The 21,606-nt window shown below is 35.2% G+C and overlaps 1 protein-coding gene across 8 annotated transcripts in view; it reads right to left on the reverse strand.

Moving 5' to 3' along the window:
- Positions 1-21,606, reverse strand: part of igf2bp2b (insulin-like growth factor 2 mRNA binding protein 2b) — a 55,346-nt gene that overhangs the window by 17,523 nt on the left and 16,217 nt on the right. For 5 of the 8 annotated variants that reach the window (XM_067403155.1, XM_067403156.1, XM_067403160.1 and 2 more), the window contains one exon: positions 2,101-2,406. In XM_067403155.1, coding sequence (XP_067259256.1) covers positions 2,101-2,282 — 182 coding nt within the window. In that variant the 5' untranslated portion in view covers positions 2,283-2,406. Of the gene's footprint in view, positions 1-2,100; positions 2,407-3,096; positions 3,220-21,606 lie in introns of all 8 variants that reach the window. The other 3 variants (XM_067403153.1, XM_067403154.1, XM_067403152.1) reach the window with 1 other exon arrangement.

The raw sequence follows: 21,606 nt of genomic DNA on the forward strand, positions 1-21,606 counted from the left end.
AACCTTCAGGGAGGAAAACAGGTAGGTGTACCTCTGTGTACTCTACTGTAACTTCTGAGTGCTTTACTCTGTTACAACACATGCATCAAATTGCCTTACATACAGATAGAGTTTCTGTCTGCTTAAATTTTGTAAAAAGTTACAGTAATCACTACTTCTATTTTTGTAGGACACAGAGACGATGGAATGGAAGAAGCCTGACTGGACATTTCAGTTTATGCGTGCCAGGGGTGGATCATGCATGCAAGAGGATTTTACCCCCAAATGCCTGGATAGGGCCAGTGCAGCCTATGATGTTGACGAGATTCTCTGGCCTGTCCCAGACCAAAGATGGGATGTTGGGGCAGAATATTTTTTGTTGTTGTTGTTGTTTGGTGTATTGTACTGTACAGTACATTAAGGAATAAAAAATGTGCAAATGTATACACATGTGTTCATCATGTGAAAAGTTGTTGTACTGTGTGTTTTTGAGGGCTTGTGCGTCTGAGGGCAACGTTTGGTTTTTCAAAAAGAGTGAATGGTTTTGAGAGTAGAGCTTCATTTTGTCCTGAAAATAGGATGTTTGAGGAATTGGGTGAGATGTTATGGTTTTGTGTTTACTGTTTTGAGAATATGAGGCATAGTTTCAAGAAATGTGTTTAAGCAATCGAGTAAAACTGTAACTAGCTGCAGTTACAGCTTTTTTCAACTGCTTACACACAAAATCTTTTCATGTCACACGATTTTTTAAACCTGACACACAAACAGCAGAACCACACACCAAATCTGCAAAACCACACACTAATTCTTGGCCTTTGACTCATTTTTCAATTTCATAAAACACTTTTTGCAAAACAACACACAATTCTCTATGTAACACACAAAAATCTAACAGGAAGTATCTTGATTTCCTTTTTCAACACAACCAATCAAAATGCTACACTAATTCATCAGTGCCTCACACTAACTCCTCACATGCACAAACACTTATTGACCTTTGGCCTATTTATAGGCCTATTCTAAAGCTATGATTGGTTGGTGTTAAGTAAAACTATAGGTTTTGAACAACTGTTGTCTACTTGCTTCCATATTCGTAATTTCTAAACCCTATTGAGGATTTTTTTTTCTCCACATGGTGCTGGAAAATGCATGATCGTTGTCCCTATGTCAATGGAAGAGGCATGTGGAGACACTGACCCTGCTTTCATATGATTGGGTTTCCATGTTTTATGGGAACATTCCATTGGCATAATGGTTTTTATACTGTACAAACTGTATATTCTATCCCCCTACTAACCTTACCACTAGACCTACCCATGACAGAAAACATTTTGCTATTTTAGATGTTCAGAAAACATAATTCATACAGAAGCTTGTTTCCTCATGGGGACTTTATAAAGTGTCCCCACAAAGTCAAAATGCACTGGTATTACTTTACCTGTGGGGACATTTGGTCCCCTACCAGGACACACATTCCTTTGGAATATTCACCTTTTTCAGAATTATACTAGTTTTTTTGGTTGTTAGTTTTTTTTTTTTTTTGTCCAGCTACACATGGTTGATATATTTATTTTCTTTTTTACTGTGCAATACTGTATTCACAACCACAAATTCTTACAATAATAATAAAAAAAAGTTTCAATCTTGCTTTCATGCTTACCCATGAATTTTTCAACATCTCTCTGCCAATTACTTTTAATCTTGTACAGAAATGTACATAGCAGCTTGTGAAAGAAGAGCTTTAGGTTTTGAATAACTGTGTGTATATGATATATCCAAAAATAAAATATTATGGCAAATGTGTTTGCAAAGACAAATAAGACAAATGTTAAATATAATAAGACAAATTAAAAAAAGAGAGAAAGTTTTGAAAATGTGTGTAAGCAGTTAGAAAAAAAACTGTGAAAGGATTAAAATGCAAAAAGTAAAACCAATTTTTTATTTCAGCCAGGTGTTATAATCAAGGTGTTGATTATCGGCAATCGAAATGTCATATCGGTGTATCCGTATTAGTGACATTAAACTATAATAGCTATTACATCTTTAAATTATAACATCAATTTAATTTAACAAATTACTAATTAGACAAGTACTGATTGAAAAAATATCAAGATTTCTTACTTGGATTGTGTCTGCTTTGTGATATTCTTTATGGTGAGTCCCTCTTTTCCAATGATGGCTCCCACAAACTGTGTGGGTACTAGGATTCTTAGAGGCAGTTCTTGCTGACGCTGCCTGGGCCCCTGGGGGCCTCCCATGGCCCCTGGCTGACCAAACTCCTGCTCCCGACTTCCTGTCCCCATTTTAGATGCCCCTCGCGGGACCTGGGGTCTTCCACCCCCGTCCCTTCCTGCCTCCTCGTCCAGTATGTACGACACACTGAAGGAGTGATTGTCAAAACAGTGGCCTGTCAACTTCTCAAGAGCCCTGCAGATAAATGGGAGAGCAAGAGAGAAAGAGAGATCAATCACTAAAACATGACATATTTTACACAGACCCCAAACAACATAAATAATTAATTACACTGGCTAGGGGTGTGAGATATCACGATTTTAGATTTCGATTGATCGAAATGTCTCCACAATCTGCCTTTGAAGAAAGATTGTAGCATCGTTGCGTGTAGCATTCTATCAGTTGCAGTTCTGGCGGCATCATCCCAACATACTGTACAACGCGGCATACATTCACATCACGTTTAGTACTGCAGTGGCAGAGTTACGCTCACGTGGCATTCCAGTTCACATGCATTTTAAAGCCTGGCCAGTTAAACGTCTATTCTCCCACCTTTTCTCACATGAGCTTTTCTGAGCGCATACACCCGAAGTGCGCACACACTAAAAACGTGTCAACAAAGCTGGTATAACCAGCAATCTCCACCCCCACCCCACACACACACACACACACACACACACACACACACACACACACACACACACACACACACACACACACACACACACACACACTTGTCCCAGCCATTTTTAAAAAAAACAAAGTTACGTCACTGTCTATAAGTGTACTGAATGCATTAAGAGTATTCTAGTAAGGATGAATACCAAACTTTACCATCAATATTCTAAAAAAAACAAAAACAAATATGTAGCCTAGATTTCTCACATTTCGCATAACCTGTTGCTGTGATAGCCATCTCACTACTAGGGTTGGGCAAAATTCGGAATTTAGGAACTGACGTTAATTCATTGAACTGGCCACACCCTGCAGGCTGCCTTGGAATTTGCACTGAAAAGACATCAACACAGCAGAAGAATGTCATTAGCCCAACACAAGTTTTGCAACAAAATGTTTAGTTGCACCAATAATTTTGACTAATTATGCTACCTATTCCCTGATATTTAGAATACATTGCTTGATTAGACTAAACTGCTCAGTACTATCAAATGAACATAGATAGAGCTCCATGTCCATCACATTGTTTTGACATAATATTTATAAAAACAAAAATTCTAGACTATCCCAACTTACGAAACTTTTTATTCAGCAATTTGGTATTTATTTTTGTTTCTATATTGAGTTTTGGCAATAGACTAACTAGTAAATGCTACATTGAGTCAGAGTATAAATAAAAAAATGCTCTAGAAATGTTATTAATCTGATATTATTTAGTATGAAGTATGCTTAGTATACTTAAAATGAAGTATGAATGAATGAAAAAGGTAATTAGAAAGTTGTTTTCAAAGGAAGTGAGGCAACTCCTTCAACTGTACATACTTTGTCACTTCAGCAAACACTGAGCTGAGCAGCTACTTGGTGTCCACCCTGCTGGATAGTGAGGAAAATCCACTGGAATGATGGAGAAAGCATCATGTACATTATCCCACTCTAAGTAAGGTGGCAAAAAAGTTTCTCTGAATATCAGCCACTATCTCCCCTCCAGAGCAGGATTTCAGTTTAGGAGGAAACACTGTTACATGCCTCAGATCCTGTCTGAAACCTGAAAAGGTAAACATGCTAGTGTTTCTTAGTAAGAACCTAGAGTAAATACTTGTGCACATAGAGTGACAGGACAAGATCACTGAGAGGAAGATCACATGCAACAGCGATCATGAATCAGATTCACATCTATAAAGCTACAGTATTTAAAATTTTGTTTGCAAAAATGCAAGTTTTTTTATTTTCTACTTTTTTAGGAAAATTGCTGTTTTACATTAAAACTGAAATGCGACTTTTTTATAAGACGTTTTCATTTCAATGTGTGCTTTGAATTCATTTGTTCGAAATATTTCATAAATAACCATATATAGTTTGTTTCCTTCAATTATTTTAAAATCACAAAGATAAGAAATGCACTCTTGCATTAAAAACCAAAAAAAAAAAAAACCAAAAAAAAAAAAAATCACACTTTTACATTTTTTAAAAATGCTTACACAACACAGTTTTTGAAACTGTGGCTCCATTTCTAAAAACTCTACACACAAAACCACAAAACACGCACACAACATGCAAAACTTCACACATATCTTTCAAAAGAAATCACTTCATTCAAAACTATTTTAACTATTCTAAAAATGACATTTTTGTGTAGTAACTCTACACACAAACATCAAATGATACACACATACACACCAAACACAACTATCTTGTGTCTTTTGCTTGTTCAGAGTGCAGTGGAGTGTACATGTATATGCAAATACACTGTATATGAACTGCTGAATTTTACACAGGTATGAACTGAACTGAATTAATACTGAACTGACTTGAGCTGTATAATGATACTATTGGCTTGTTAGCAGAATTACAGAATTTTTTTCAACTGCTTACATTTTCAAAACTTTACACACAAATCTATGAATTGCACACACAAAATGCAAAATGTCTTGCAAAATGAAGCACTGCATTCAAAATATCACAAACACACCTCAAAAGCAAACATTTGCCTTACGCTGCAAACACCTTTTTGCCATAATATTCTGTTTTTGGATACCTAAAGCTCTTCTTTCATGAGCTGCTATGTATATTTCTGAACAAGATTGAAAGTAATTGGCAGAAAAATGTTGAAAAATTCACGGTAAACACGGAAGCAAGACTGAAACCAAACTATTTATGTTTTTACTGTAAGCATTTGTGGTTGTGAACACAGTAATACACAGTGCGAAAGAAAATACATCAACCATGCGTAGTTGGACAGAAACAATGCTTGTGTTTGAAAAAGGAAATCAAGATACTTCTGTTAGATTTTTGTGTGTTACATGAGAATTGTGTGTTGTGTTTTGCAAAAAGTGTTTTATGAATTGAAAACTGAGTTGAAGGTCGAGAAATAGTCTAGTTTTGCAGATTTGGTGTGTGGTTCTGGTGTTTGAGTGTCAGGTTTCAGAAATTGTGTGACAAGTAAGGATTTTGTGCGTAAGAAAAAATGCTAATTTGTTACTATTATGAAGCTGCTGTGAAACAATCTATATTGTATAAAGCGCTTTAGAAATAAAGTTTACTTTTTGACCTGGCATGTATGCACAGTCAGTGTGTGTACATATATATATATATATATATATATATATATATATATATATATATATATATATATATATATATATATATATATATATATATTATATATGTTATACTTATATATATTATAGATGTGTGTGTGTGTGTGTGTGTGTGTATATATATATATATATATATATATATATATATATATATATAAAAATATATATATGGACACACACACACACTATAAACAAAAATTCGAGAGAGTAAAAATTATTTCTTTCTTTCTCAAAACTCAGTGTTTTGAGAAAGAAAGAAATTATTTTTACTCCCTTGAAGTAAAAGTGAACAAATTATGTATAAGAATTTTTCACACATGATCACTTGGTGTAGGTGTTTGGGAAATGATTGTGGCATTTAAATGGCAGTGTTTCCCAAATTAAACAAAAGAGCTGTTAGTATTTTTCAGGATTCTTTGATGAAAGTTTGATCAAAGAAAAAGAGCAGCATTTATTTGAAATAGAAATCTTTTGTCACATTATGAATGACTTTACTTTCACTTTTGATCAATTTAGTGCTTCCTTGCTGAATAAAAGTATTAATTTCTTTCAAAAAAAGACTTACTCCAAACTTTTGTACTGTAAAGTATATATAAATTAAATATGTTTCTTGGGTAGCATACTATAAGCTGTGTAATAACTTGTACATATATAATTTATGCAGAAAAAAAAAATGTCATGAAATTAGATACACACTCATTCCGTCATTCCCATTACGTCAGTCCATTTAAATAGTATTTTCTCAAATTACAATTCTACGTCCTTTAAGCTACCTCAAAATAAATCCAGGAAATTAACTAGAATAGCATCAAGTATGAATGGTGCACAACACTGCTTACTACAAATGCTCGTACAATTACTGAGCGCCGGTTTGTCGCCCTATGACAGGAAATAGTAAATCAGACAACTCGCAACACACACATACCCATCCGCTGGGGGCAGACCTCCCTAAAATCAAAGCTCCAAAATAAGATCCCTGGAGACCACAAATCATCCAAACCCCAAAACACTTCTTTCAGCACACACATGCATATTAAGATAGATAAAACGAGAAACAGCAGACCGTCAAAACCACCTTTTATGACTGACATCTAAACTCTGATGACTGTTTGATTGATCCATTGTGACTAGTACTGCCATTTAAATCCAAACAGATCCGTTAACCTATTATCTACATTATCCCAGAGGGATAAAATCCTCACGTTCACTGATGTGGAACAAATTTAGAAATCTAAATTAGCTAATGGGAACATTTGATGATACAGGACAGGAGATTTATGGCTTAAAGGGTTGTTTGAAAGTGTGTGTTAGCCATATGAGAGAAGTTGAAGATGGGGTTAAACACCAGCTGGCAAGACCTGGCGAATGGTCCAACACACACACATTCACTTTTATCAGCTGCTAGGAACACAGTTACTATTGTTTGAAGCCAAGTGTTCAGTCAGGCATAAGTCCCGGAGCAAACATTCTCAGCATCTCTCAGCTGATGTCCATTTATTCACAATCGTAATGCTACAAATGCAACATCAGCTATGTGAATGTGTTGTCCACAATGCTGGATGGGGTGTGATTGCTTTTTTTGTGACTTCATTTTTATCCACAAATGGCGACTTCATATACAGAACATCACAACTAACTCCACCAGCAGCCTGGCAAAAGATTAGCTTCATAGCGCGCTCTCACACAAACACACACACACACACACACACACACACGAATGCTGACAGTCTACATCGATTCAGTTAGTATACATTGCAAGAACTGATAATGAACTGGGCCAATGTCCAGGGGTCTTTGACTACCTATGGGCTCAGGCTGAGAGACCTGAGTGCTCTTTGCTCATGTCCTGTTTATATAACCAATTCACAATTCAAATAAGTTTTATTTTTCATGCTGCTATCTCCAAACTGCAAAGTTTGCAATAGATCTGTTGGTCTTCATGTGTTTCTTTGTTCTTCAAAGTTGTTTGTTCAACTACAACTTTTTGTAAGAAGACTGCATTTCTGTGTAATTTTCATTTATTTATGTTTCATATGACAGTCCCTCCAGAAAAACGCAGAATTTTTTTGTGATTGATGGTGGCTAAAATGCTTGATTTTGCGGCACGTTTTCTTAAAAAATGCGATGGAATATGCAGGATATTTTTGCAATTTTATGCGATGAAATTGCAGGAACTTGCAAAAACTGCGGTTTGATGAAAAACAGAAAAAAATAAAAGGTGATTCCCCCAACACCCTGTTCTCACTAGGCCACTACTTTAATGTAAAGAGTAATTTCCTATTACTTCCTATGATAAGCAAGCATACTAAATCACAGAATATTTAAGTTCTCATTCTGTTTTATTTCAGACCTTAATTAACACATGGCTCAAACTTACAAAACATTGAGTCAAACAAGTTCTGTAGCTTTACAAAAGGAATATGAGTTTGTAGAAAGGCGCTATATAAAATAAACGTATTATTATTAATATCCAACAACTTCTATAAAAATGAATAAATAAAATATTTTTAAAAATGTGTGCTTCTTCTTGCCTGCTTCCACTGCTGCTTTAACCATCCTTGGCGGTGGCAAAGTGAAAGTGGTTTTCCAGCGTCAACACGCAGTTGCACGGAGTGCAAAATATTTAGCCCCCACTGTCATGTAACACACTGGAAAACTGCTTCGCGTGGTCTTTTGAGCTTATTTTTATTGGCAAATGAGAATGATTTGTGTGCTTTATAGTTTCATGGTTTGCAGATGATGTTCACGTCGCGTAATTACGTCACTTCACAAGGATCCCATGGCAATAGGGGGAAAATAATGCTGCTTTACTAGTGTGAAGTAAACGCAACATTTTTCAACTTTCTGCTAAGATATATGTGACTTTTTTGCAACGAAAATACAGGGATTATGAAATCATGCTAGCCCCGCATATATTTTGCTTGCTGAAATCGGCAATTTATGCGGCAAAAGTGCGGTGTATTTGAAAAAATGCTGAACGCTGAAAAAATATTGCTTTTGAACACTAGGTATCCGTATTTAGTCAGAGGCCTACCATGGCAGTAGCTAGCAGATGATTTATTATGCAAATGTAATATACAAATACAGTACAGTAATCAAATATTCATAGAAAATGCAACATTCTTAAACAATGATTAAACATACAGTATATATATAAAAAAAGGATAAACAGAGTGCAATATGCAATACACTGCAACAGTGACTTTTAACAATCAATTAGACACAACAAAATTTAGAAAATGGTGGGGGTTTTTTTTCCCCTGCCAGTGATAATTTAGCCGGAAATGCAGAAATAAGCCATAATTTTGTTTTATTTGTAACACTTTGGTAGATTATACATTTATAATGTCTATTACATTACTACTAGTACTGTTACTACTAATAAAACCGATTTCTGGGGGCCCCCTTAGCAGTGCCCCTGAATATACATTATGTATATTTAAATGTCTGAAACATAAAATAAACATTTCATTGTTGAAAACACTGAATAGCTGTGACTATGACATATGCATAGAGTCTCTCTTGCCCCACCCACGTCCGCAAGATTATATCGTGTATTGGTGATCTCACAGGCTGAAGAAAAAAACTAACACATGCGCAAAGTTTATTTGCGCATAAGTTTACTTTATTTTCTGTGTGCTTTCTGTTTTTCTAAGCATTTTCTTTTGCATAATATTATAAAACCCATATTCCATGATAAGAAGCACAGAATAATTTTTTAAAAGTTGCAGTACTTTTAATTTGACAAGCCATCTTAATGCTTAACGCAGTGCACTCTACATTTCCAACAGATAGACACTCAAAAAGACGCAAAGCCAACAACAAGCAACACGTGAGCAGGACTACAACCAGCCGCACTTCTGCAGTCTGAATTACCACTCCTAAAACAAGAGCAATAACTGAAAGCTTTGTTAAAAGCCTGGACATTAAGTGAGATTCACTTTAATCAAAAGGGATGAGCCAAGTTAAACATTCACACAGACTTGTTCAAAGTAGGGGTGGGTGTGCCGATCAGTTGAAGCAGGGTCACAAGAATAAACAACAAGACTCACTATCAATCACCAGTGATTGCAACAGGGTGACATAACAGCACTTGCAGGCCAAATGACATCACCGGCTATAAGAAGATCACTAGGGCTACATCATCACCTCAACTAACAATCAGATGAGTGTCAGTTACTATTCTGACATCACCTTCGACTCAACTTGTTTGGGTCACATCACACTTCATACTATAAAGTGTGGTCTATTTCTTCTATACTGTTCTTTTGAAATGTATATTCATCAAATAACTAATAAAAAAAATATATCATGTTTAACAAAAATATGAAGGTGTTTTCAATATTGATAATAATAATATGTAATTCTTACAACATATCAGCATATTAGTACGGAAGCCTTAAACGGCCATGGATTAAAAAAAATTTTCTATCTTGTTTTCTCGTGATCTCGAGATAACAAAAGTTGTTTTCTCGTTATCACGACTTAATATTTTTCTCGTGATCTCGAAATAACAAAAGTTGTTTTCTCGTGATCACTACTTAATCTCTGCTCTACATTACACAAATGTGCCAACAGGTGGCAGTATATTACCAAATATAACTGGTGATGCGCTGTAAATATCCACTTTACTGTATTAGTTCATATTGGCTCAGATTGTACGAGTTTCGGACAGAGATAGTTTTCCTGATCGCTTTATTTTGTGTAGTATTGTGTGCCTTAAGCGATTAACTCTACTGTTAAATGACTGATTATAATTATTTTGCTTGAAAGTGTATCTGTTATCGTTCTGACTTAATTCAGTGATAGTGTGTAACCTATTGTATTTTCTACATTTCTTTGTAGAAAACATACACATAAACACTCTCTAACAGGAAATCTGGAGTATTGCACCCCTTTTTAATGGAAGATAGGAGGAAGACAGTTTAAAGCACATATCGTCACAGCCTATCCTACATGATGAATAAAAATAACATACGCATTATGTAATATATATATATTACATAATGTGTATGTTATTTTTATTCGTCATATATATATATATATATATATATATATATATATATATATATATATATATATATATATATATATATATATATTAAATGAGTAAATAAAGTTGGTTTAATCTAAAAGGTTTTAGAATTATAGAATAATCTGGCATCTTTCTGAAGGCACTCTGCCTGCGCTTGAGATGCTCTGTTGAATATTAGCTATGTTAATTACACAAACAATATGTTAAGCGTACATTTAGTGATTAAATAGCCTATATGTATTTATTTATTGTAAACTTTATTATTAAGTGAAGTAAAAATTTAGCTGAAATATCCACAAGATATAAGAGCGCATGATTTATCCGTCGATCAGATGCACGTCAAAGTTGTGTACGTTACTATAGCAACAGTAGAATCCGGGTACAGTGTTTCAGAATCAATCATTGTAAAAAGAACTTTTAATAAGTTGTGATCATGAGAAAACAACTTTTGTTATCTCGAGATCATGAGAAAATTAATTCGTGATCATGAGAAAACAACTTTTGTTATCTCGAGATCATGAGAAAAATAAGTCGTGATCATGAGAAAACAACTTTTGTTATCTCGAGATCACGAGAAAATTAAGTTGTCATCACGAGAAAACAACTTTTGTTATCTCGAGATCATGAGAAAATAAGTCGTGATCACGAGAAAACAAGATTAAAAAAAAATTGTAATCCATGGCCATTTAGGGCTTCCGTATACAGGGCCGGATTAACATAAGGGCTAGGTGGGGCTGAAGCCCCAGGGCCCGCGGGTAGAGGGGGCCCGTGATTGGCTGGAGGAAATGAGATTGACAAGTCAAAGTTTGATTTGAGGTTGATTTGTGTCTAATAAAATAACAAGAAAAAATGATTGGAAAATGTGCCTGACAGATAAATCACCGTCCAATCAAAATCACTTTACAATTCGTGGCATGACATCGGGAAACGCCTCTTTGCGTTATGCTGTCGCATGTAGGCCTAGACTAGAAAATTGGCCTTTATTGCTTGTTCAGCGTCGCTGGTGTTCAAAATGATAAAAAAAAAAAAAAAAGTGATAGTGGTGCGCAAAAAAGGAAAAATAAGCTTGAAAGGGAGAAAAGGGATGCTAATCTTACAGCAAAAATTACAAAACTGACTAACTGCTTCGGTTCACATAAAACATTCGAGCCAGTGGAAGACCCCGCGCGCAGCGGAAGCTCACAATTATCTTCACCCATCGACACCGTCGCCGATCTGCGTGCTTTACACGTTGAAAAAGGTGAGATAGCAGCTGCATCAAGTTATTATTTTTATTACGAGTTAAGCCCTATTCGGATGGTAATTGTTTCTCATTAAAACGTAAGGTGTTTTCAACATTTACAGGGACGAGTCGATTGATTTTATTGCTGTGGATTCATAATGTCAGTGTTTTTCTCTCATCATCATCACCCATGTAAAAATCCCGAATTAACTTTCCTACTGTTTTTTGACGAACACCAATGTCGAGTGACTTGTCTCCAACTATCTGCCTTTGAAGCACATTCTATCAGTTGCAGTTCTGGTGCATCCGTACAACTCGACCTTGACACATTCACATCACACGTTAACACAGCGGTAGAGTTACTCACGGGACACTGCACTTATTCGCAATCAATTCTTTATTTGCATGTACTTTAAAGCCCTGCCAGTTAAACATGTCATTCGTGTGCTGTTCTGAGATGCGCTTTTTCTGACCCCATACACCCGAAGCGTGCACACACACTTAAGCCTGTCAAACAGCACCTGACTACTGGACTTCATCTTTCGCTTCTGATTGCGCTATAATACTGTCAATTACACAAAAGGTTTACATAAACACAGTTGGTTATGTCTGAAGTGAGTTGAGAAAATCGGACGCGTGCAGGTCTTAAAGTGACAGCATCCTAATAGTTAGCATGCGGACCCTTGTCCTTAAAAGGATAGTTCACCCCCAAAATTAAAATCCTGTCATCACATGCTCACTGTCAAGTTGTTTTAAACCTGAATGAGTTTCTTTCTTCTGTTGAACACAAAATAAAATATTTTGAAGAATGTGGGTAACCAAACAGTTGCTGGTCCCCATTCATTTCCATAGTAGGAAAAAATAAATATATATAATGTGGAAATCACTGGGGACCATCAACTGTTTGGTTACCCACATTCTTCAAAATAGTTTATTTTGTGTTAATCAGAGGAAATAATTATTGTGTCAGCAATATATGCAATACAATTTTAAAATATGTTAAATATTTTATATGTTAAATATATTTTAAAATATGTTAAATAGCATGGATTATTTAGTGTGCTTATATAAAATGATTTGATAAAATGAAATGGCAATCGGATGAAAGGGGGCCCTTGGTGTTGCTATAGCCCCAGGGCCCAACGTGTTCTTAATCCGGGCCTGTCCGTATATTAGAGTGAATTCTAAAGAATCATGTGACACTGAAGACTGGAATAATGACTGCTGAAAATTCAGCTTTGCCATCATAAGAATAAGTGAGATTTTAAATTATTAAATTATATTAAAATAGAAAACAGTTATTTTACACCATGTTTGGTCAAATTAATGAAGCTTTGGTGAACATCAGAAAATCTCACAGATCCAACACTTTGAATGGCACCTTTTTTAGGTTACTTGATGACATTTTTGTTTTAGGTTTAAATTTTTATAGTTCCTCCCTCAAGCCATAATTCATCCTTTTCAAAACATTACATACACAATACAAAACTGTGTAGGACTGACACAAGCTTGAATTTTTGACTACTACTGTAAGTGTGATGTAAATAATTGTGATCAATGACTTAACTGTTTGTTTTTGTCAGAAGAAGTTATAGTAAGTAATTTACTGAAACTGAATTTGCAATCATACAGTAAACTGTGTGATTTCTTTAAGGGTGTGTAAATATTGCACAGGGTTAGAATGACATGACTAAAAATAATATTATAAAACAATTAACAAATGTTTAAATCCACTTTCCATTCACAATGTTGTTTTCAATAATATTATAAAATATTAGTTGTAGTAGTTGTTGTAATTAATATTTTAAAATTAGTAATACAATTCTGTCCAAAATTGTTCCCTTCGCTGATCACTTACCTGACAAGGTTGACCATTTTCTTTGTTTATTAGTATTCACTTGTAAACATTTAATTTAAGTTTGACTGTTAACTCTTTGAGATATTAAAATATGAAGTCATTTACCTTACTTTGTCCACACTTTTGCTGAGACGGATGCAAACATTAACTCTGCCAACTGAACATACAAGTGCTGCCAGAGATCACCTTAACACAAAACCCTGCTCTTCCAGTTCTGCAGACATGCTGAGACTCCTGTCCAATTCCACCATTCTAAATACGCATTAGCGACCCACCTCTTTACAGCACAAGTAAGAGGTGACACACTCAAAGAATGTAACAATGTAACTATCCAGACACCACCTCTGACAAGATACACCAATGTGCCATGACAGTTGCTCCACCAGCCACGTTGTTTTGGTGTCACCGATCATCGTTTGTCATAATAGAGGTTTCGTGACCAGACAGGTGCCAGGATGGCTCTCCACCCATGTGTTTGTGAGAAGCCAGGAAAACCTGATCTATTGTAATAAGTCACATGTAAACCTAACCAGTTGTACAACCATTGTCAAAGCACATCAGGGCCGTGATATTGTATTTAAAACTGTATTGAAACTTTTCTGGAACAGAACATGGGAAAGCCTGTACATGACACGTCACTTATGACATGAGATCTTCAAAGCTAGCTAATCCTGAGGCAACAAGACAAAGGCTTCAGGAACCACACAGAGACAGTACATTTGAGCACTTTAGTTTTAGTAATCTGGACCTCAGGCCCTAAATGATCAGGAGGTTGATGTTTTAACAGCCCCTTGAACTCTTGTAAGTCTAGAACCTGTTGAACTCCTGCATTTAGATGTAGGATATGCTTGAGGCCCCGGGGACCCTGAAGCGGCAGTGGCTCCCACACGTTTAAAGACACTTCTAAGCTGAATTAACCCGATTTCCCACTTCGTCTCTTAATCACTTAAGCACATAAGCGTCCAGTGTGCAAAGAGTCAGAGCCAAGAAAGAGAACAAGTGCATGTTCCACTGGGACAAAAGATATGGTATTATGAGCTCTAGCAAATGAATATTAGCTATTTGGAGAATGCATGAAATATATTTCTCAATATTGGACTACTACTGTATACCAAGTGAATTACCAAGTGAATTAAGCTTTTCTATTGAAAGGCCAAGCACTAGGCATAATCTCCTTTGTGCTTTGGTGCATTGAAGAATAATTTCGCCTCCTCAGCAAATGATGCCTCACCTTAATCAGATCTACAATATCTAGCCATCTAGACTAGAAGAATTACATGTGAAGGTCTCGACTGGCTCACGATCGGCTCTAGCAAGTGTGGCACACACTGAAGTGGACAGGGTCAATTCTGTCCTATTGCCTATATCTCAGACAGAGCTGTCCTATATCTCAGTCAAAGCTACTGCCATTGGGATAAAAGCTAATGCACTACTGACCCCTTAATACATTGAGTGATTCATGTGAACCTTCACCTTGGCTCATTAGATGGATCTATACTAGTCATGCCTGAACTTAAATGTCACTTTGAACTAACCACTGTCTTGGGAAGATTTGCTTTAGACAGCAGAAATATTGTGTTAGTCCTTCCAATGTTACATGATTAATACTGTACATATTTGGTTCTAAAAACCTACTGAGCAGCCTATAGAAACAACATTTTAAAGCTGACATGAAATGAAAACTAATCCTATCTATTTTCTAAAACCTGCCAAATGTGGGACAAAATCAACCAAGGCGGGTAACACATATCAACTCACTAGCCAAACTGGTGGGATATGATTCATAAATTAAATCCTCCAGCATTAGCAAGTCGCACACTGGACGAGAAGTGTCATGTCTTTAAATTCGGATACATTATTTTTTATGAGTATAAGCACACCGACAGCTCCACTCTGCTTTCTGTTGGCAGCGGCCTCCTACAACTTCAGAGGCTGTTCAAAATCCTGCTGAGCCATTCACATAGTTTTCCATTAAGTTACATTACCAACAATTTGGGACAAATGTTGGAATGTACTAACTTCACCCAAGGCTATATTGTGCAGTTTTCAGTTTTGTGGCTGGAATGAAATATATATAAAATAATATAAATATATATATATATATATATTTTTTAGTGATTAGATTCACTGTTTTTGATCTCAGCCTTTAACTTGAGACTACAATGAGTGTGTACTTGAGTGAAAAAGTAAATTTCAAACCCTGATGTTACTGATCTTATTGTAAATGATTCATCGATTGTATGAGTTTTGTTTATTTATTTATTTTTTAACTCTGGATTTTTAAGCAATATATCATAACACCCACATCTCAAAATCCAATCAACAACCAACAGACCAAAGAAGAGCAAAAGAACTAAAAAGAACAATAGGTAAAACTTTACAATAAGGTCCAATTAGTTCATATTCTTTGTTAACGTTAATTTATAAGAATACAACTATCATCTTGGTTTTACTCAAAAGAATGGCAACTATTTGTTAGACTTCTATGTATTTTGAATCTAATTTGTGTTTAACCAAATACACTTTACCTGTCTTCAACATGCACCCTTAAAGGAACACTCCACTTTTTTTTTAAAATAGGCTCAGTTTCCAACTCCCCTAAAATGAAACAGTTGAGTTTTACCGTTTTCAAATCCATATAGCCGATCTCCGGGTCTGGCAGTACCACTTTTAGCATAGCTTAGCATAGTTCATTGAATCTGATTAGACCGTTGGCATCTCGCTCAAAAATGACCAAAGAGTTTCAATATTTTTCCTATTTAAAACTACATTCTTCTGTAGTTACATTGTGTACTAAGATTGACGGAAAATGAAAAGTTGTGATTTTCTAGGCTGATATGGCTAGGAACTATACTCTCATTCCGGTGTAATAATCAAGGAACTTTGCTGCCGTATCATGTGTGCAGCAGGCCCAATGATATTACACAGCGCCTGTGACCCCCTGCTTGCACAGGGAGCGTGCCTTGCGACCATGGAGACGTTTGTTTGTGAGAGACGCTGTGTAATATCATTGCGCCTTGATGAGAGTGAGAGTATAGTTCTTCTGAAAATGAAAATCGCAACTTTTAATTTTCCATCTGTCTTAGTACATGAGGTAACTACAGAAGAGTCAAGTTTTAACCCATTAACGCGTACGATCACCGGTGTGATCAGTCTTGGCTGGTCCCTGGAGCGTACGATCACACCGGTGTGATTAGAACGTTCAGCGCATCACGTGATCAACTGCCAAATTCAAATGTGCGCACACGCTTTGGCTGGCGCTAAACCAGAGACGGACGCGCGCAGCACTTTTCATATATTACATATATGCAGTGTTTTCAACCAAATTATGTTTATTTTAGGTTTCAGACATTTAAATACACATGAGTACTAACAAAACAATATATTTAGAGTTTGTAAAATACACAGTGATGTCTATAGAAGCAGAAATAACAACCCTTTCCATTATAATTTGACGACACATTTTATTCATATCAGATACACATTGTGAAAGTAACTTTAAAGCTTACTCTATTCTTCCCCAGTTCACCGACTCACTTAGTTTCATGTATTTCGGGAGAAGTGGATGAATTCACGGGTTGTAAATCCAACAGAGCCGATTCTCTGTGCGGCGCAAACTAACATGGCGGCGCCCATCGCTCATATGGCTCAACTAACGTGATCATTATAAAGGTGTTTAACCCTTTGATGCACAACATGGGTCAAAAATGACCCGGCTGAGTTTTTATTTTCTATATCTTTGCAAGAAATTATTTTAATCATTCAGTATTCCAGGTATTCCTCAATTAACTTGTTTTTGATCATCACAAATCCTCATTTTAATTTTTTCTTTCTTACTTTTTTAATAAAAATCATTTTTGTATCACTACCCTTCTAATGCGCAACATGGGTCAAAAATGACCCGTATTCATTTCCTATGTAATTTCAATCATGGTTGAGTGTTTCTTTGCTGAATCTTTAAAAGAAATGTATTTTATCATTCATTTATTCCAGGTATTCTTTAAATATCTTGTTTTTGATTGTCAAAAATCATTATGTTCATTTTTTCTTTCTTACTTTATAAACAAACACAGTTTTTGTCTGTCTACATCAATTTTACACACATGGGTCAAAAATGACCCGTATTCATTTCCTATGTAATTTCAGTCATGACTGAGTGTTTCTTCGCTGAATCTTTGAAAGAAATTTATTTTATCATTTATTTCAGGTATTCCTTAAATATCTTGTTTTTGATTTTCTACAAATAATTTGTTTATAAAGTAAGAAAGAAAAATAAACATAACACAGTTTCTACATCAATTTTACACACATGGGTCAAAAATGACCCATATAGAAATCTTTAAGATTTGCAAATTTTTGCAAGTAGGAACATATTTACTGCAGACAACTGTTCATCTGCCACACATTTCACATCTTAACAAGGCTACTTTTGTATATTTGATGGATGTAAGTCTTTTATATTTAATATATTAGGCTATATATTTCATAATTTTTAATTTTTTGTCATAAATCAATGCAATTGGTCATCCTTTATGTCTGTCAGCGTTCCTGAAATGTAACAGTTTTGGACAAATACAACATGAGTCAAAAGTGACCCGAATTAGTTATTTTCTATATTGCATATTACAATAAATTAATTTTATCATTCATTATTCCATCTATTACTCAATAACCAAATCCTTATTTAAATTTTTCCTTTCTTTTTGAATGAATTTTTTTGAATGTGTGTGTCATTACCTTTCTAAAGGCCAACGTATACTTCACTTTTTATGTGTACGTGAGGGTCAGCATACAGATTTTTGTAACTTTTTATAATTTCCGCCGGATTTCTGTAACTGTGTATGTGCAACCCTGCACATACACATTTAAATTGCGTTTGACTGTTCGCAAAGTACACTTTCAGCTTTTTTTACAGTGATGTCATCATCCACCTCAGTTCTGTTGAGGACCAGCCATTAACACTCTAGATAAAGAAAATCAAAATCACTGTTGATCGATACACTTATTATATATTTTCACTGTTGGACAGAAACCTTGTTCAAAACTGTTACTTTTCAGGAACACTGATAGATGTAAAAGGTGACCAGTAGCATTGGATTATGACAAAAAATACAAATTATGAAATATAATATACAGCCTATTATATGAAATATAATATGTCTTTCATCCATCAAATATACAAAAGCAGCCATGTTGAGACATGAAATGTGTGACAGATGAACAGTTGTCTGCAGTAAATATGTTCCTTCTTGCGAAAATTTGCAAAGGGATCTATATGGGTAATTTTTGACCCATGTGTGTAAAATTGATGTAGAAATACAAAAACTGTGTTTGTTTATGAAAAAAAGAAAGAAAAAATAAACACAATGATTTGTTAAAATCAAAAACAAGATATTTAAGGAATACCTGGAATAAATAAATGACAAAATACATTTCTTTCAAAGATTCAGCAAAGAAACACTCAGTCATGACTGAAATACCATAGAAAATGAATACGGGTCATTTTTGACCCATGTGTGTAAAATTGATGTAGAAACTGTGTTTGTTTATAAAGTAAGAAAGAAAAATAAACATAATTATTTGTAGAAAATCAAAAACAAGATATTTAAGTAATACCTGAAATAAATAAATGATAAAATAAATTTCTTTCAAAGAGAAACACTCAGTCATGACTGAAATTACATAGGAAATGAATACGGGTCATTTTTGACCCATGTGTGTAAAATTGATGTAGACAGACAAAAACTGTGTTTGTTTATAAAGTAAGAAAGAAAAAATGAACATAATGATTTTTGTCAATCTAAAACAAGATATTTAAGGAATACCTGGAATAAATTAATGATAAAATACATTTCTTTTAAAGATTCAGCAAAGAAACACTCAACCATGATTGAAATTACATAGGAAATGAATACGGGTCATTTTTGACCCATGTTGCGCATTAGAAGGGGTTTTCATAGCTTGTGCATCAAAGGGTTAAACAGCAAAACACATTCACTTGCACATATTTGGCAATCGGAATATTAGATATTTCATGCTATAGTTAACAAATTTGTGAATATTTTGAATAAAAAAGGAAAAATTAAATAAAAGGAGATCATCAGTCTTACAACGCTGCCGTGTGTCACGTAACAAGCAATGGCGCGTCACCATGGAAACCATAAAGTGATACGTTCTAAATAACGGTCGCCTTAAAAAACTCACGCTGGGGGGTCAGCCAGAATATTTTAAACTTGCGTGCGAAAGGGTTAAATAGGAAAAATACTGAAACTCTTTGGTCATTTTTGAGTTAGATGCTAACGGTCTAATCAGATTCAATGAACTATGCTAAGCTATGTTAAATGTGGTACCGCCAGACCCGGAGATCGGCTATATGGATTTGAAAACGGTAAAACTCAACTGTTTAACTCTAGGGGAGTTGGAAAATGAGCCTATTTAAAAAAAAAAAAAAAGTGGAGTGTTCCTTTAAGTAATGCCAACTCAATTTTCCTCATATAAACAATTCAAATATTTTGTTAAACAGAAACATAATTCAACTGAGTAAGTGTCAATACAATTAGATGTAAAAATAACTCAAGAGAATATACTTTGATACGACATGCATTAGCTCTATTTCACCATTTACATTTCTGCTGTTCCATCAGCGCCATCTGTTGTCAGAGAGTTAATGTGCATTTTCAATCAGCGTGTCTCCTTCGCTTGTTTTATCATGCACTCACTGTTTTTCCATTACCAAACTGAAAACCTCTTAAAATAAGATGTTTGTTGTACCATTTAAGATATTTAAGTTTTATTCGCACTCATGCTCCTAAATACATTTTACAGTTCGCACACATCTAGTGAAACACTTGCGTTCTAACATCATGTCAAACCCTTTCCCAAAATGCACTGCACCGAGCTGGGTGAAAAAAAGATATTCAACATTTCAAACAAAGCGAGAGAAATGTCTTTATTAAATAACCTTAGATTTCATTTTATACTGAAAAGTAGGGCTGGGACAATACATTGAAACTTGATTCGCGATACAAAGAATCTGGAGCGATTCTGGAGCGATTCATTCACATTTCCAATGTATCGCGATTCTCTCTCGAATTGATTCTTAGTTTTTAAACAGCAAATGGCACTACTATACGTGCTTTAGAAACAATCGTACACTAGCTGCTTCCAGTTCCTTTACATACACGACTTAAACCTAAAATAATCATTCATAAAGTTGGAAAAGGTTGAAACAAGGGTTGAAAAGGTTCAAAAAGGTTAAAGCTGAGCTGAGGTGAGTATATTTAACCACTTACATGACTCAGCCGAACGCACGAGCACTGTCCAGCAGTCTTCTTTGAGAGTGTACAGTTAAAAACTAGCCTAGAGCACCATCCGCTGTTAAAACTAAGCTCGAGAATCAATGTATCATCCCAGCCCTACTAAAAAGTAGTTCAGTCAGTGTAAAATATGTATCATTTGACCCAAAAGATGTGCGTGCTCTGTATTTTGATGCTAATTACAATGTAGCACCATTAGTTTAGCAACATGCTATTGCTAACTTCAAATTTAATTTAATTCTAATGTTTGGGGCTTCTGCATATGTAGAGAATTCCAGAAAACTCACTTATGAAGTTCCATGATGGTTAGGATACTTTCCTAGAAGTCAGTAGGGAGAGCTGCCGCTCACTAGGTTTTTCCAACAGAACTACAGTATTATGACTTAATTATGCCTGGATCCACTTAAGATTTCACCAGTGCCTGCATGTGTCAAGCAGACTGGTGTGTTGGCATTATTGCCTTTAAACCATCAATTACTGTCGACATGGTTTTAATTCTAAAACCCCTGGTGCTGTTTCTTTATTGAAACGAAAGAGCCAGAAATAGAACCACTGCCTCTCTTCACATTCCAGAGGTATACCTGAACATCGCTTGCCACATTAACATTCAACATGCGCTATTTTAACAGCAGCATCCCTCTGCCCCCAGTGGCTAATCCATTAGCATTCTGCATTGCTCAGTCAATTATTTA

The sequence above is a fragment of the Chanodichthys erythropterus genome, chromosome 12 (genome assembly GCF_024489055.1).
Source record: "Chanodichthys erythropterus isolate Z2021 chromosome 12, ASM2448905v1, whole genome shotgun sequence".
In the NCBI taxonomy this organism is placed as follows: domain Eukaryota; kingdom Metazoa; phylum Chordata; class Actinopteri; order Cypriniformes; family Xenocyprididae; genus Chanodichthys; species Chanodichthys erythropterus.